This window comes from Rhinolophus sinicus, chromosome 2 (assembly GCF_057876585.1).
Source record: "Rhinolophus sinicus isolate RSI-liver-muscle chromosome 2, RSI-T2T, whole genome shotgun sequence".
NCBI lineage: Eukaryota > Metazoa > Chordata > Mammalia > Chiroptera > Rhinolophidae > Rhinolophus > Rhinolophus sinicus.
Genome location: NC_142502.1, coordinates 141,381,750 through 141,399,734, shown reverse-complemented (window position 1 = coordinate 141,399,734; position 17,985 = coordinate 141,381,750). Strand labels below are relative to the sequence as shown.

Sequence of the window (17,985 nt, the reverse complement as noted above, 5' to 3'; positions counted from 1 at the left end):
ATGGCAGGGAATCAGGCCTGGAATGTCCACGGTCCCTGCCGTGCGGATCTGGTATTCATCACCAAGGCCTGTCTGCTGGCGGCTGAGGTCTTTGACAGTTGGTTAATCGGCAGTTGGGTTTAAAGCCAAAGTCTGCAATTGAATTATTCTGTTATCTAGATTGAGGATTAACACCTCTATTGATTTGATGTAGAAATGGCTCAGAAATCCCCCTTGACAAGCTCTCTCTTTATCAAGAAAGCACTCCGATCTCACCCACTTAGCAATTCACAGTAAGTGCCTATATTAACTGAAATTAGGTAGGCCCCAATCTGCCCACTGTGTCCAACAAGAGACAAGGTAGCAATAACTCAAGCCTGTCTCCCACCCCCACTCCAAGGGCCTGGAATGAATCTAACTTGATGCTCATAAAACCCAGACCCCCTTTCATAACCCTTATTACCTGGAGATAACAAGTCTCCACATTTCACTCTTACTGGCCTGGCCTCCAGCTCATTCTCCACCTAGAGCTAGAAAGGTCCTTTAAAAGACCCTCTGGTGGCCTCCCATGCACAGACAATAGGAAATAACCCCCGGCCCAGCCTGGCCCTGTGGCCTTTCCAGCACAGCATTTACATTTGTCCCAACCTCTGCTGGGGACACCTTCTTTCCCCTCCTCTAGAATGACCAACTAGTCCCAGTTTGCCTGGCACTTTTGTTTTAATACTGAGGAAACCTCTTAGTCCTGGGCAAACCAAAACAATCAATCCAGATCCTTCCCCACCCAACCCACACTCCTAACTGGGTCATGCTTCTGGAAGGTCTTAGTCACATCTCAGAGAGGCCTGATTCCTCCCCTCCTACTCCTCCTGCATCTAAATTGGATCCTCATTACCATTCTCTCTCATGAAACTCTTCTTTTGCTGAGCGCATTTATATGAATGATTTATTGCTTCGTTCACAATGTATTGAGTCCCACCTGGGTGTTATGCACTGTGTCATGGGTTGGGGATCCAGCGCTAAACAAAGCAGACAACAGTCCTTAACTTCACAGGGCTTACATCCTAGTGGTCAAACCGGGCCTGTTTATATAGGCAAACTACGTAGTATATTAGGCTGTGATCAGTCTATAGAGAAAGATAAAGGAGGAAGGGACAGAGAGTGACAGGGGCGGAAATGCAATGTGCATTTTTTAGATAGGGTGCCTAGAGAAGGCCTAACTGAAGTTACATCTTGATCCTAAAAGATGAGGGAGCAACACAAGGACTTCTGGGGGTAAAGTTCCAGGCAGATGGAACAGAACATGCAAGGGCCCTGAGGCAAAGAAGCCAGAGTGGCCACAGCTAAGGGGTCAGAGCAGCAACAGAAAGAGATGAAGGCACAGAAGTAATGGAAGGTTGACTGTATAGGTGCTGGTAGGTTCCTGTCACTCATATGGCTTTTACACTGAGTGAGAAGGGAACCCATAACTGGGTTTTGATCGCCAAATAACAGGATCTCCCTTAGTATTTAACAGATGAGCTCTGGCAAACACCCATTAGGAGGCTTTCAAAATATTCCAGTGACAAATGCGGGGAGGGAGTGGATTAAACAAGGGTAGCAGCAGTAGTAGTAGTAATAGTAGTAGTGAGACAGGTTACTTAGCATGTCACTAGGAAGACAGGGAGGTCCCTGGTGGAATAAACAGACAGCTATATCCTAAAATGCCAGGTTTTGAAATCACTCCTTCGCTCCAGGACAAAATGTAACAACGCCTTGAGGTTAATCATAAAATTCCTTTTGGCCTGACAAATGGAACAGACCTGATAGATAAGAATGGGTTATTTTGCTAATTCCCTCAGGATGGGCAAGCAGAACAAACCTGATAGATGAATTTTATTAGAAGGCGCCAGTTCCCTTCTTCAAACAGCTCCCCTTCTCCAAACAGGCAAGGGAAGATATAAAAGTAAGAGCTTTTGCCTCAATCACTGGGCACCCCCCATTCTGACACTTTGCTTTCAATAAACTATCCTCTTTTTAAAACTCTTTGCCTCTCCTGGGTCTGTGTTTCCATTCTTCAGTCTCACTGAGACACAATCCCGGCACCCACTCACTCACTAACTCACTCACTCACTCCAAGTCCCCTACATCGTCTGGGGACTCACAGAGACATATTCATCCTTAGGTAGTAGCAGAGTTGACGAGACATTATTTTAATCTTATATAAACTTTGAAGGTAGAGCTAAAAAGATTTCCTGATAGATTGGGTGTGGATAGGAAAGAAAGAAGAGTCAAGATGATGCCATTAACTTTAGTAGGTAGAAGGATGTTGCTTCCATTCACTGAGAAGGACAGGAAAAATTGTGGGCAGCAGGTGTTTAGATAGTTAAATATCAAGTAGAGAAGTAGACCTATGAGTCTGGAGGTTAAGAGAGTGCCTTGGGCTGGACATATAAACTTGAGAGTTGTCAGAATATATTTAAAGCCCTAACACAGTGGATGAAATCACTAAATGAGCTAAATGTAGACAGAAAAGAGGAAATTTCCAAGGATTAAGGTCTAAGAAAATGAAAGAAAGAAGGTATGGCCAGAATGGTGGGAACAAAGCCAAGCGACTGTGGTGTCCTGGAGTCCCACTGAGGGGAAAGGGTGCTCAGCTGTGTCACACGCTGCTAGTTTGTCAAATAAGAGGAGGGTTGAGAATAGCACTTTGCATTCAGTGCTGTGGAGGTCATTAGGCTTGTTAAGGGCAGTTTCAGTGGAGTACTGGGGTTCAACCTGATGATGGGGGTGGGCTCCAGGGAGGCAGGGAGGAGACAGCATGGACCTCTCATTCAAGGAATTTCGCTCTAAATGGAAGGAGAGAAAAGGAGTAGTATTTAGAGTGGGAAGTGCTGTCAAGAGAGGAATTTCTTTTTTGTTTTATTTCTTTTTTTTTTTTCAGGACTTTATTGGGGAACAGTGTGTCACGCGGGGCATCATGCAGGGTCTCTGGTCCAGCTCCCCACATAAGAATGCAGGACATGGTGAGGCCAAAAAGGAGCACCCACGGAGCCATAGATAGGGGAGTCATACCACTATAGTCTCGCTGGCGGCTGGGTTGGAGACACAGGAAATAGGAGCCACACTATCCGCAACCTGCCATCTGCTTCTCTGCCAACCAACCAACTCCTCAAGCAGAGAGAAGTGTAATATGAGGAATTGGTTGCAAAGGGGTTAGACGGGCTGAAGAAGTCAACGAGAGAGGGGATGTTACCTGTAAGGGGACCACTGATTTCCTGGTGAAGTCACTGCTTATACAGAGAAGGAGCTTCCTTCTCAGTGGCAGGGACCAGAAATGCGGATGTGATTGGAGCTTGCAGGCTGGAGCCTGCAGTTGTCTTTAGACAGCTGTCATTGCAGGAGCCAGAATCAGAATGATTTGACTTGGCTTTCTGCAGCCGTCCAAAACGTCAGCCAAACTCCCAAACCCTCATTGTTTGGAGGACAAGAGGGTGGTCAGTGAGTAGGGAAGACAGACAACAAAGCTGAGACTAAAACCCTAAGTTCCAGACTTTGGGTTTGGTGCTTTTTCCAATATTCCATATTGTCTTCTGAAACATTTAAGATAAAAATGTAAAAGGTATACAATAACAAGAGAATATTCTAGAGACTAAAGGGATAGAGATTTCTTTGAATAAAGTTGGTCTTGTATTCCTCTAACAGTTCTTTTTCAAGTAAATGGACATGACAACAGTGTAAGTGCAAGGTTACAGTTATAGTATGTGTATCATGAGGTCCATACTTCTCTCTCTCTCTCTCTCTCTCTCTCTCTCTCTCTCTCTCTCTCTCTCTCTTTCTCTCTCTCTCTCTCTCTCTCCATTCTCTTGAGTGGAAAGATCAAAGCATTTAGAAGCCACAGAGGAAAAATGCCACATCTTCAGAGAACTTGTTTTCCTTTCCTCCCCTAAGAGATTATCAGTGGAAGGATAGAGGTCCAATAATGGAAAGAAGAGGAAAGAGATTTTAGCAGTTCATTTTCCATCCTCTCATGTGTTAGAGCTGCATCTTGGTACATAAGCTGGGTGGTCTGGAGCTGGTGGGTCCTTGTCCCTGGGATGCTTGAATCAGGAAAACTAAGAGGGACCACCACAGTGAGGCCCAGAGGAGAATCAGAGGTGCTGGTTCCAACTGGCTGCTCCAGCAAGAGCGGTCCTTCTGCATTCTATGGTTTGTTTTCCTACTGAGCTTAGCTCAAGGCCCCAGGTTGGAGAGGCTTGCAATTATATCTTTCGGGAATGAGTGACTTTGGCCTAGGAATCTGCTGGAAGATAAGCTATTATTGGACTGCTAGAGGCCCTGTGTTAAAGAGAAGGTGAATTCCTCAAAGGGGTAATGCAGAGCCTGGAAGGAGGATATGAGCCTAGTGGAAAGGGCATGGGGCCAGCAGCCAGTGCACACAGATCCCAATTCTGTCATTAACTTGCTGTATGACCATAGGCTAGACATTCTCTTTACTTCTCTGGGTCTCAGTTTGCACCTCTATAAGATGGGTCAAACACTACTATCTCCAGCTCTAAAATGGTTTTACCGCCTAAAATCAACCTTCCTCACTACTCTCTTCTTCTGAAGTTTTCCCAAGTTAACTAAAGTAGGACATCAGAAAATAAATTAAAGGAGAAAAGATAAATAAAAATTTTCTATGGGAAAAAGAGGATCTTTGAGGCAGTGGTCCTTAAACTCTTCGAGATAAGGCTCCTTTGAAAATTTTGAAGGGTATGGGCGCTTCTCCCTGCGGTGGCGGGGGGAGGGGGGAAACAAATCTTATTATGTACCCACAAATAAAGTTTTACATGACATTTCAGGAGGCTTAGTTTAGAACCATTCACATATCATGGGCTTAGATTAAAAACCCTTGCTTTAGGAAAAGCTCTATTATAAAAGTTAACTTTGTGAAAGAGGATGTCAGCTGCCTGTCAAGATAGGGCACACTGGATCCTGGTTGCCAATGACCTGGAATGAACTTCCTGAAGAGGTGGGAGCAATCAAGCAATTGCAAGTTGGGTAGACAGAGATAAGTAGCTCAGGGTAGATACAAGATGCAGCAAGATAAGGTTTGCTAGAAGGTTGTAAAATGCTTGGGAAATGTAGGCTCGGGGTGCCTGCATTGGAATAAACATTTAGGTCTGAGATTCAGGGAGGACAAAAGAAAGGATGGAGAGAACATCCAGGGGAATTGACTTAGAAAGGGAAGCGTTAACAAGAGCAGAGTGGGGTGAGCAGCCAGATCGGGGTTTCAGGATGTATGGAGAAACAGAGAAAACAAAGGCGGCTGAGAGGAGAAAACCCGAAGGGCAGAGAAAGAGCGGAATGGGTGCAGGCCTTGAAAATAGCCATAGGAAACGAATGAGTATAAACCTGATTGAATACAGGAATATGAAACAAGTGGCACCTGAATGAAGTCCAGACACCCTGAGTGTCGGACTCTGGAAAGAACAACTAATTAAAAAAAAAAAAAAACAAAGCAAGAATATCAGAAGGAGAGTCGGTTTGTGACCAAAATTACATGTTTTATGTTTTTCATTTTCTTAGCGATTGGGAAGAAATACAAGTAAGGAGAGCATGAGCAAAGCTTTATGAGTTAAAGAGAAAAGAATACCTCACTTGTGATGTCCACTGAATCCTGCAAAGTTGGAAAGATTAGTTAAATATCGTCAGTACCATTACAGGGATAAATACAGAAGTCTGCATTCCAGGACAGAACTAGAAAATAAAATAAGGACGAGGAAGTTTCTGCTTTACAGCCTGTGGTAGGTACATTATAGAGAAAATCAAAGGGAGTTTAGCAAACAGCAAGCAGGACAAGGGATCTGGGCAAAGGAGTCTTGCTCTTGCCAGAGGTTCCAGGATATAAGATAAAAGGCAAACACCTTTGCAGACTCCTGGCTTTCATTTTTCTTTTTCTTCATACCCCTATCCTCAAATCCAAGGACAAAAATATTAACATCTCTCTGCTAACCTTATAATTGCACTATAATTGGAGTTTATAAAGAGGGCCATTTTTCTTTGCTATACATGCTATTTGGTTCAGATTTCAATCGTCTTCCCTCACTCACATTATTATTAAATACTTGATTCTATGATTGGCCATGAAATTCAACAATTATTTACTGTGCACTCACTATGTGCTAGACACTGCTAAGTACCCCCAGGAGATACAGAGATGGATAATATACCATCAGTGCAATCTGTTCATTCATTTACTTAGCATATATATATATATATATATATATATATATATATATATATATATGTATATATATATGTATATATATATAATTTGTTTTTGAGTACCTACTCTGTGTCAGGTACTGTTCTAAGTATGAGCTGTTAGAGCCACAGAAGAGAATGATACAGTCTCTAACCTCACGAAGTTTACAGTCTAGGGACATACATGTGCAATTTAATGGCCTCATCAGACAACTATACAAGTAAATATAATACAGAGAAGAATGTAAATAGGAAAGAAAGTTACAAGCAAGGAACTGTGATATTTTGAAAGAAGAAGAGATCACAGTTGGCTGGGAGTGAAGGAAGGCTGGGGAGTGGGGCTGTGTTCAAATTGGCCTGAAAAATGGATATGAGGAATGAGTAGGGTAAGGACTCTGCAGGATTGGAGTTAGGAAAGCAAGGGCTACAAATGGGGAAGAGTGGAGAGCCAGATTTGGTTAGCATCTTGGCTAACCAAATGCCAAGGAAAGAAGGGAAAGACAAGGCTGCAAAGATTAGTCAGGGCCCAATCATGGAAGTCCTCGGAAGACTTGTGAGATGTGAGGTAGCAGGACTGCAAGAGTTCGTGGAATGGATTGGAAAATAGGAAAGAGAAATTAGGGCAAATGGGAGGGGCTTTCCAAACTTTGTTTTGGCCAAAGCCCATTCCTTAAGGAGATTCCATGGTTCGAATACATTGATTATTCCTTTGTGCCTTTGGGGCTGTTGGCCTTTGCAGAACTAAATGCAGATTTAAATATGTGGCTAAATAGTTTATTTAACGTGCATATCAGTATTTTAACAAGCATTCAAACACTATTATGATAATCATTTATTTTAATGATAGGCTCATTTACACGAGTAAGGCAATCTCAACATTTTGTCATTACTCGTCAGAGACCCCAACAAATTGAGGAGTGTGACCCTAGAGCCTAATCTTACAGGAGAATTGGGGGTGGGAGGTTGGATGACTATGCTCCAGACATCCACACCCCCTCTCTCACCAGATGCTAGTGAGTGGGGAACTCAGAAGGAACCGACTTTGTCCATCTTACGGTTTTCTGATTTCTTAGGTCCTGATATTTATTGCTGTCTCTTTCTGACTCCAACCTCCATTTTGTTTGTATTCCTATCTAAGTGCCCCTTCTTTTCCCGAAAGGTCCATGATTCAAAACACACTTGGGATCATCTCTGGTTCTGCCTCTATGACACAGCTGTCTTTAGTTTTGGTCCCCAAACTCCTTAAACCTGGACTTAGGGATAGGAGGAGTGGTGATTGGCTACTTGGGACTCGAATGATTCATTTCTCGCCTGTTTTCCTAGGGAGAGACTCCAAGAAAATTAGCAGCTCAGCATAGTTATCTGAAAAGCAAACAGCTGTAGACTGGGACATGAAAGGAGAACACTTGTTTCTCAGGAAGACTTGCTCTGTTAATCTACAGCTTGAAGTTAATGAGCCCCAAAAGGCAGTGCATTGTTGGGGAAAATGAATATAGTTGGAGCCTTTGAAGTTCATAGACCCGGATTCAGATTTTAACTCTGCACTGATAAACATGGTTACTGCAGAGCTAGGATTTGGCCTTGGTTAGTGAGAGTTAGTCTATGGGACTGCATGTCCTATCTCTAAAATGAGTTAACAATCGCTGCTTCTCCTAACTCACGGTTGGTAATAAGAAGCAAGCAAAGTCATAACAATGATGGTGATAAGGTATCTTATTAATATACACAATTATATTTCCTTTTGATATACTACAACTCACAATCCTTTCTGTTTTCTCTCCTGGTGATTTCTACATTTTCATTACAGAATTCACCCTGGATTTTAAGATCCCTTCTGGTTGCGAACTCAATTGCTCTGCAAAGCTTCTTACAAACTCACTGGGCTTCAAAGCAGAATGTTTAGCTTTTACTTCTTTCCCATTTCTACCATCTACTTAGAGACAAAGCTTGACATTTCATTAGTCCCTGAAAGTTATTCTTTTATTTTAACTTTATTGAGGAATAATTGACAAATATAACTATATATATTCAATATAACTATATTCAAAGTGTACATTATGGTGATTTGATATACAAATACATTGTAGAATGATTACTAAGATCAAGATAATTAACACATCCATCACTTCACATAGTTAACATAGTTAACTCTTTTATGTGTGTGGTGAAAATACTTACTATCTACTATCAGCAACTTCAAAATATGCCATACCATATTAGTATCGATAGTCACCGTGCTGTTCACTGGATCCTCCAAACCTATTCTTACCACTGAAATGTGTATCCTTTGACCTACATCACCTGGCAACCACGATTCTATTCTGTTTCTATAAAATTGGCTTTTTTTTTAAATTCACATATAAGTGATACCAAACAGTACTTATCTTTCTCTGTCTGGTTTATTTCACTTAATATGATGCCCTCCAGATTAATGCATGTTGTTGCAAATGTCAGGATTTCTTTCTTTTTTATAGCTAAATGATATTCTCTCTCTCTCTCTCTCTCTCTCTCTCTCTCTCTCTGTGTGTGTGTGTGTGTGTCAGTGTGTGTAATTACATCTTATTGATTCATCGTCAAATGACACTTGCATCCATGTCTCGACTAGTGTGAATAATGCTGCAATAAATATAGGTGTGCGGATATCTCTTCAAAGCACTGTTTGCAATTCCTTTGGCTATATCCCCAAGAACAGGATTTCTGGATCACACGGTAGTTTAATTTTTAATTTTTCGTGGAACCACCATACAATTTTTCATAGTGGTTGCACCAATTTACATTTCTACCAACAGTGCATGAGGATTTCCTTTTCTCCACATCCTCCCGAACATTTGATGTCTCTTGTCTTTTTTTATAATAGTCATCCTAATAGGTGTGAGGTGATATTTCATTGTGGTTTTAATTTGCATTTCCCCAATGATTAATTATGTTGAGCTATTGGCCATTTGTATGTATTATTTGGAAAAATGTCTATTCTGGCCCTTTGCCCATTTTGATTGGATTATTTGCTTTTATGCTATTGAATTGTATGAGTTCTTTATATATTTTGAATAACAACCCCTTATTAGATGCGTCATTTGCAAATTTTTCTCTCTTTCTGTAGGTTGCCTTTACAATTTATTGTTTCCTGTGTTGTGCAGAAGCTCTTTAGTGTGACGTAGTCCTACTTATTTATTTTAGTTTTTTTGCCTGTGCTTCTGATGTCTTATCCAAGAAATCACTGCCAAGATCAAGGTCAAGGATCTTTCCCCCTATGTTTCCTTCTAGCGCTTTTACAGTTTCAGGTCTTACGTTTAAGTTTTTGATCCAAATAGCCAAAGCAATTCTGAGAGAGAAGAACAAAGCTAGAGGCATCACACTTGCTGGTTTTAAACCATATTACAAAGCTATAGACACACTGTATTACAAAATAGTATGAAACCTACATAAAAACAGGCACAAAGACATGTGGAACAGAATAGAGATCCCAAGCATAACCCACATAGACATACACGCAGTCAACTAATTTTTGATGGGGGCGCCAAGACCCCACAATGGGAAAAGAATAGTCTCTTCAATAAATGGTGTTGCGAAAATTGGATAACCACATGCAAAAGAATGAAAGTCATTATTTTAATATTTATTCAGTCAATAGCTTTGAACATGTGCTCTGTGCATGGTTTTTTCAAAGTACTGACAGTAACGGAGATATGAGTGTGATATAGTCTGAACGTGGGTTCAAAGCCCATCTACTTCAGTTTCCCATTGCCAGCTTATATTAAGCACTGTGCAGACTGAGCTGTCTGTCTTCCCTCTTTGATTATTTCAGTGTCTTAACTCATCCATATATTTCATCTTCTCTGAGGAAAAAAAAAATATCTGTTTGGGTCTGGTCGTTTGGAATTTGCCCCAGATGGCTTACTACCAGTCAACAGCTTGAGAAAAAATAAGATAATGTATGAAAAGGCCTGAATTAGTGCTTGTCTCATCATAGGAAAGTGTTCTTATTGTCTCAGGAGTTCCAAGGCTGGTTAAATGGTCTTTTAAGGGGAAAAAATACCCTGAAATGAAAGCTGCCAGGAGAGAGACAAACCACATAGTGAAAGCAAAATATCAGAATATCAGGAAATCAACCAGAGGTGGATGTTTGAAGAGGTAAAACGAGGCCAGTTTGGTGAGTGGGCAGAGGGCATTGAAGGGCAAACCATATGATTTGGAATTTGGATGAAGAGCTAACCAGATTGCTTTTCAATCTAATCTTGTAATTCCAATCCATCTCTTTTGGCTTCATAAGATTTTTCTCAACCCTCCGCTGTTGATAAAGAACTTTTCTGGAATTGAGAAGTAGAAACAGTGAACTCATTGATTTTGTGTCAGAACCATTTTGCGAGATCTACTTTTTGCAGTTCTTACCTCAGTCATTAAGGTCATGGGCATGCCGGCCCACAAAGACTTGTTCATTTCCCATGTTTGCCTTGGAACCAGTAGAGGTATCACAGCAAAGGGAAAATATTTAGAAGTAGTTAAAGAAAAGTGATAACTGTGATTGCATAAACTTGCCTTTTTTCCCCCTTGAATGGTATCTGGATTATGGTTAACTACCCCAGAGTACTTTATTATGGCAACAGTTGAAAGGTCCAGGACTATATAAACCAGACTTAGAAAATAAATGAGACATGGAAAATTCTATTATGCATGTAGTTGCATGGGGTCTGAGAGAGAGAATATGGAACACCTTGTAAGTATATTTTCTGATTTCAAATGTAGATGATTACGTTTTCAGAGCCAAACTTACCAGGGAGCAGTTCTTTTTTCTTCCCCTTATGGACACTTCAAATTAAGCCCAAATAGAATTTCCAAATATTAATTTGATGCATAACCTCTCTGTTGGCAAGACTTTCTGTTTTGTAACATCTGAATGATGGGTTTCTTAAAAGGTCAAGAATCTTTGCGGGTTGAGGAGATATTCATATTTTAGGGTTTTCTCTTCCTAGATTCATCTTATTTACAAGTTGCCAGTGAAGTAAAGTTTCAGATGTATTTAATATATGACACCAACTCTCAAAATACTTTAATAAAATATTATTGTTAGCTGCATCTCAGGTATCTCCTTGATTAAGCTGCATTTTGATTATTGTTCATAGAGCAACTGTTTTCCTTTAAAGGTGAATCCCACTTTTATGGTGTCATTGAATGTGGAATACTGCATAGGATATTGTGGGAATGGAGGAGAGGGAGGTTGCCTGTCGATTTCTGCTTATGTTGTAAGTGCACTTGAGCTGAGTGAGCTGAATAATGAGCTATGGGGTAGAGGGAAAGTTTCACTGTCACACGTTCTTATCCTAACCTGTTCTTGCCCCACTAATTCTCTTGCACTTACTCTCCGATGCCTGAAATTCCCTCAACAGGTAAGGAAGGCTACACCAAGAGAAAATGACTCATTGAAAACATCTCAAGAACGAGTAACATTTAAGTAAACTCTATTTCCAAATAAGGTGTAAATAAGTGGCACATGATCCTTTATTCTCAGGCAAGGTGGGAGAATCTAGAGAAAAATAACCCGCGAGGATATCAGGTTCCAGAGGATACAGAGAGGGGTCCCCCATAGTAGGGAAGAGAGAAGAAGGTGCAGAAAAGGGAGACTGAGAACTTGAATTATCACTTGTTTTACAATTTGGCTTAAGGTGATCCTGCCCTATGTGCAGATCAAGGGGTTGATCGGGTTGCCTAATATCTAACTTAGTGATTAACAGCAGGAGTAGAGCAAACAAAAGAAGTTCTTAAGCAAACGATAAAGCTTTGTCTTCTCTGTAGGCAGCACACGCCATACCAACCACACCGAATAGTCTCCTGATACATATCGGGGTCCCAGGGATACAAGAGACTGCGAAAGTTATACGAGGTCAGACAATTAAGTTCATGAACTCATCCTAGCAAAAGTGCTACATACCTCATTGCTGAATATCACTATGTTCACCTTCAAAGTACTCCCCTTGGAAAACTATGCACTGATACCAGCGCCTAGTCCGCCCTTCAAAGCAATTTTGGAACTCTTTCTGGAATGGCCATCAGAGCTGTCATTGTATTTCACTTGATGTCCTGAATGTCATCAAAATGTTTTCCTTTCAATATTTCCTTTATCTTCGGGTAAAGAAAGAAGTCATTGGGGGCCAGATCAGGTGAATAGGGAGGGTGTTCCAATACAGTTATTTGTTTACTGGCTAAAAGCTCCCTCACAGACAGTGCCATGTGAGCTGGTGCATTGTCGTGATGCAAGAGCCATGTATTGTTGGCAAAAAGTTCAGGTCGTCTAACTTTTTCACACAGCCTTTTTAGCACTTCCAAATAGTAAACTTGCTTAACTGTTTGTCCAGTCGGTACAAATTCACAATGAATAATCCCTCTGATATCAAAAAAGGTTAGCAACATCAGTGCAACAAGTTCAGGAACTTAATTGTCAGACCTCGGAGATCATCTTGAGAGGGTCCAACCCCAGGGGTCCGTGAGTTCCAGGCTCTGGGCTCATCTGAGACTAAGGGAGCCAGGTTACACTGATCTTTGTTTCCATTTCAGATTGTGTCCTCTATCCTTGTGGTCTTCTTGACTCCATCTCTGGCCCTGATGGTGAGTGAGGGTGGAGGACATCCAACCTGTCTAGTTTTCCTTTAGCAGAAGTATTTCCTAGGTGATAATCCAGGGTGACTTTCCTCTTGTGAGTGACCCTTGAAACCTGCAAGAGATGGGCAAAGCAGCAGCTCTGGACTTCTAACTCTTCTCCCTGTTGGGTGGTTTTCTCCAGAACATCAGTGACAGCCATTCTCTAGATGGATCTGTTGGGACCCAGAGCATCCATGTCAATGCCTTGCGAGGTACAGTCAGCATCCGAGACAACAATGTTTTGAGTGAATGGGATGGAGCCTTGGACTACAAGAATGTAAGATGTGGGACACACTCATTACAATGCCAAAGAAAGCCTTGTCTGCTCCAAAATTTAACCTTCTGTTTTCCCAGAGAGAAGAGGACACTGTCTACATTTGCCTTCTCTAGGTTTAGGCTCTCGATGGGAATACCTTTCTCTAGGTAAGGGACGAGCTTTCCTGCAGTTGTGAGCCAGTGACTGTAGGAGGAAGTTCTGTGGTCTGTAGGGATCCCACATTAGTTTGCGTTTCTGTGAGGTGGACTTCACCTGGCTCTGGAAGGTCTCTGAAATAAGAGAGCCATTTAAAGAACCCCTGTTTCTTATAACTGTTATATGCTATAGGAGTGATTTGGTCTTGAGCTCAGATTTTAACCAGTATATTTCCAAAAAAGAATGATTTATTTTCACTTTTAGAAATCTTGCCTCCACTTTTCCATATCCTTAGATAGTAAGACCTAGCAGAAAGACGCAGAACTGGGGAGTGGCAACCCATGTCCTTTGCCTGACTCTCTGATAGAAAGGTTATAGAGTGAGACATCACTCAACCTTTCTGTGCCTCAGGTTCCTCATCTGAAAAATAGCATCAATAGCTACCTTTCCTATGTGAAATGACTCTGAGAGGATTAAATGAAGTAAAAGCCCAAACTACTCACTCTGGCCCAGACCCTCTGCCATCCAGCCCCTGTAGGTTGGAAGCCCCTCTGCCCACCTCCACACTGACCATCTCAGGACAGACACCTGAAACACAGGCTTTGTCTCTGCTGCCATTTGAACCTACCATCCTCGCTTCCCCAAACACCTTCTCCCTCACTCTTCACCTAACCCACTCCTGACTTCCTCAAGGAGACATTGCCTGAATCATCCTAGAGGTCATGTAGTCTAGTAGTTTCCATCTCTGTTTTAAACCACAGAAACTTTTCTTCAAACAAAATATTTCATAAATTCCACTACACAGAATGGAAGTCAGAATTGCTCTGGCTGGAGGAGGGAGATGCAAGTGGTGTCCTTGGGCTAAGACAGACGCTTCTGGAGAACCGCTACTCTGATCCGAAGCTGAAGGGGCCACATGATAGGCCCAGAGCCATGCAGAGGGGTGGTCAGTGGCAGACCCAGGCCTAGAATCAGGGTCTAGAGGGCATGACCCAAGGATCCTAATAACCCTGTATATTCCTAGAGCTCTCTGTAACTTGCAAGATGCTTTTACAGGAAGTGAGTATCTCGTCTCATCAGCTCATCCTCATGACAGCACTGTGGGGGAGGGTCTATTATTTCTTCTTTACAGATGGGCAAGCTGCTAAGTGCTAGAGCAGGACCATCAAGTCAGCTTTGTAACCGGGCCTGCCTCTAGTCCCACTAGGCCATTGGTGGTGCACAGAGCGTCCTGGGGGATTTTTCCCACGCCTGCAGTGGGCAGTGCCACAAGGCCCATGGGAGTAGCATGGCTCTGTGTGCACTGCCAGTCCTACTCCTAGCTCTTCGCTCTGGCGCCCAAGGCTGCCCTCCCCCGGGGTGCTCTACATCACAGTCTAAAGAACAGCTGTGTGGCCCCCTCACATTGTGACTGACTGAATGACATGGTTCCACTGCGTTTCTTTAAGGCCCTCTTGGTGGCTAAGCTGTTTGGCAAGATGGCTTGTATCTTGGCCAAAATGGACCAAGCTGCCTTCCCAACTTTGGATGACATTATCAAGGCCCTGGACCACCAGGTAAGTGAGACCAGCTCCCCATGGTTCCCTCCTAGTCTGGTAGTTTCCAACTCTGCATCCTAGTCTCCTAGGATGATGCTCTTCACACAGGGAGAACTCAGTTCATGCTTGTCTCTAATGCCTGTGAAGTCCCGCTGTCATGCAAAGGACCCCAAGGCCAGTCCGTGGCCCATTTAAGTCAAATAATAATTGGATCAATGAAAATTCTATGTAATGACATATTTTTTGTATATTCCAGAGGCGTGTGAGCTACATGTTAGAGACTATAAATTGTTGAATATAAATACTGAGTGAACTAGTAGAGTATCCGCATTTCCATGGCTTCTCTCCTCCCCGCTCACATACCAAACACATACAGACATATTATCTTTAGTTAAAAATAAGCCCAAGACTGCTGAAATGCAATTCCCCTCAGCCTCTTAAATGACAAGGGTAGTCAAATAAATGAAAAATCAGCAGGAAGTCGTTGGCAAGTCGTTGAAATTTGCTGTCATTTGCTTAAGTAACCTGTCCAGGATATTTGGACATTTATATCTGTGGCAGGAAGGTCACTGGTTCTGGGGAAAAATGCACTTCAGGTCAAATTAAAAAAAAAACAAAAAAAACAATTTTTTTCAAGAGAAGTAGAAAGTATTGCAGTGATCTGAGTTATAACAACGAAAAAATATAAATGCAACAAAGAATTCTAAAATTATTCTATATTATCATTAGATATGAGAAAAGCACTGGAGGCTGGAAGAGTTATGACATTACGAGAGGTTCAAGGAATAGACTGTCTCAAAGACGGATGCTTACACACGTTTTTCTGGAGTAATGTCGTCACCTTGTGGCCAGATAGGATATTACAGCTAGAGACGAACCACAAGGGCAAGTTTGGGTTCACAGCTATTTTCGTAAATTAAATAGCCCACGTGCACTGGAATAATTTCTCCTCTTCCTCCTTGCTGTACCACCTTTATAAGCTGTCTCACCGTTTTGAAATGCCACCTCTTCCAGGCTTTAGAGCGTTATCCATCCACTCGCGGCCTGACCTACACTGTTTTACCCAGCCGAGTCAAGAACTTAGCCCAGTATGGAATGCCCATCAAGGACATGTGCCGAGAGGTCCCCACCTACTTTGCCCAGCAGCAAAAAGAAGGTGTGTGAATAGCTTAACTAGAATTCCAAGGCCAGGCGTGCGACAAAAATATGATTTTCACGTCACTGGCAAATTCTAAGGACCGTTTTCGGGTCTATTCCATTTCTTTGTTACTAGGTATCAAAACAATGTGGCCTGGGATATATTTCCCCAGGTGGCAGAGGATTCCTGACACCAGGGCTCATTAAGAATAGAAGCAGAGTTAACTTAGCTTTACCAGAATGTTGAGGACAGTCATCTCCTTTGAAAGTTGCTGGACCCCCTCACCTGACCCCAAGCTTCGTCACCCTCTGCCCAAGCAGCCCAACGCCTGGTGTCCCACCATTAGAGGCCCATGGCTCTGGGGTTCTCAGTCCTCCTGTTTCTCACGCTGCCCAGAAGTTGGAAAGCAGGACCCTAATAGTTGTACACCACACTCACCACACTGGGGAAGGAACATGTCAGTGGCTGGCACCCCTGCTGGGGACATGGTGGGGCTCAGTGGTGACCTGTTTGGACAGCTCCCAGATAAGACTCCAAAATCTGCCTGCTATTCCAGATATAGTCAGTAACCTCTTTCGATTAGGCTGTTGCCAGTCACTTACATCTTAGTATTAATATAAATTAACCTAATGGACAAGGCTTCTTCATAACAGGAGGATCCAGCAGGAAAATAGGGAGAACTTGAGGGGCTGGGAATTAAGGAGGATGATTAACAGTCCGTAAAAGAAATGGAGAGAGGGGTGGCCAGATGGCTCGATTGGTTAGAGCGTGAGCTCTGAGCAACAGGGTTGCCATTCGATTCCCAAATGGGCCAGTGAGGCTGCGCCCTCACAACTAGTAGATTGAAGACAATGAGCTGCCGCTGAGCTTCTGGGGGGGCAGCTGGATGGCTCATTTGGTTAGAGTGTGAGCTCTCAACAACAAGGTTGTTGATTCAATTCCCTCCATGGGATGGTGGGCTGCACCCCCTGCAACTAAAGATTGAAAATGGCGACTGGACTTGGAGCTGAGCTGTGCCCTCCACACTAGATTGAAGGAGAACCACTTGGAGCTGATGGGCCCTGGAGAAACACACTGTTCCCCAATATTCCCCAATAAAATTTATAAAACAAACAAACAAAAAGAAATGGAAAGAGTAGAAAGAGGGGATGTGAGGCCAATTATTTCAGTATAGGGGAGAGCTCCCATTTTAGTCCCCAGTCTCTTGCCTATAGAGCTCTCCTGGGCACCACATCCGATTAGGCTCAAGGCATAATATAGCCTTTGTATTTTGGGGTCTTAAAGTGAGTAAGGAATCTTTTTTTTGTGAAATGCTTCTCTTTCTTCTTAAAGGTACTGCACTGGCAGTTGACCCTGACTCCTGTTTTGAAATCCAGCTTCTGTCCTTTATGGGGCTCTCCATCTGTGGTGAGATTCCTGGACTCTGAACCTCCAGTTTGGCCCCGTGCAGGACGGACCCATCTAGACAGGGCTACTGGCCTGAAACCAGCAATCAGGGGCCCAACACCCTACCCCTGTATTGATAGAAAGTGCCTCATTTCTACCTTCTACCTTTCAACGCAAGATCCCACTCCGTGATCTTTAAAATTGGGTACAATTTCTCCTTCTGGGTTAGAATAATAAAGTTTCTTATCTCACTGGTCTAGCAGATGGTGGTCTAGCCCTCCCTGTCTGCACTGTCCTATTTGGAGTTACTGGCATTCCCATCCACGTGCAGTCCACAAAATCGCACCTCTGCATGGGGTGAAGGAGGAGGTGTCTCTCCTGGAACATCTCATTTCTAAGGGCCTCTCATTGGCGTATCCCTTGAGAAGTTTGGCAATAAATAAATAAATGACACTAGCCACAGCACAGCCTGAGGCCACATCTCTGTCTCCTGCAAATTGGTTCTGAGATTCTACGGAAGCCTATTCAATGTGGTGGCCCAGCCCACACCACGAAAATCCCTGAGAGGGATCCAAGTGAAATTAGACCTCTCAGACCTCCCTTTGGAGTTGGTCTCAACCCCGTAGTGGTAACTCCCAGGCATTTCTCTCTGTTGCAAATGAATAAGGGGC

General features: G+C 42.8%; 1 protein-coding gene across 1 annotated transcript; it reads left to right on the top strand.

The window, feature by feature from the left end:
* The first annotated feature begins 10,835 nt into the window (after window positions 1-10,835).
* On the top strand, window positions 10,836-17,576 carry LOC109437728 (gastrokine-3-like). Its single transcript, XM_019717138.3, has 6 exons — window positions 10,836-10,921; window positions 12,757-12,807; window positions 12,983-13,117; window positions 14,701-14,808; window positions 15,805-15,946; window positions 17,261-17,576. The coding sequence occupies exons 1-6, from the start codon at window positions 10,853-10,855 to the stop codon at window positions 17,353-17,355; spliced, it is 600 nt and encodes a 199-aa protein (XP_019572697.3). The 5' UTR covers window positions 10,836-10,852; the 3' UTR covers window positions 17,356-17,576.
* The last annotated feature ends 409 nt before the right edge of the window (window positions 17,577-17,985 follow it).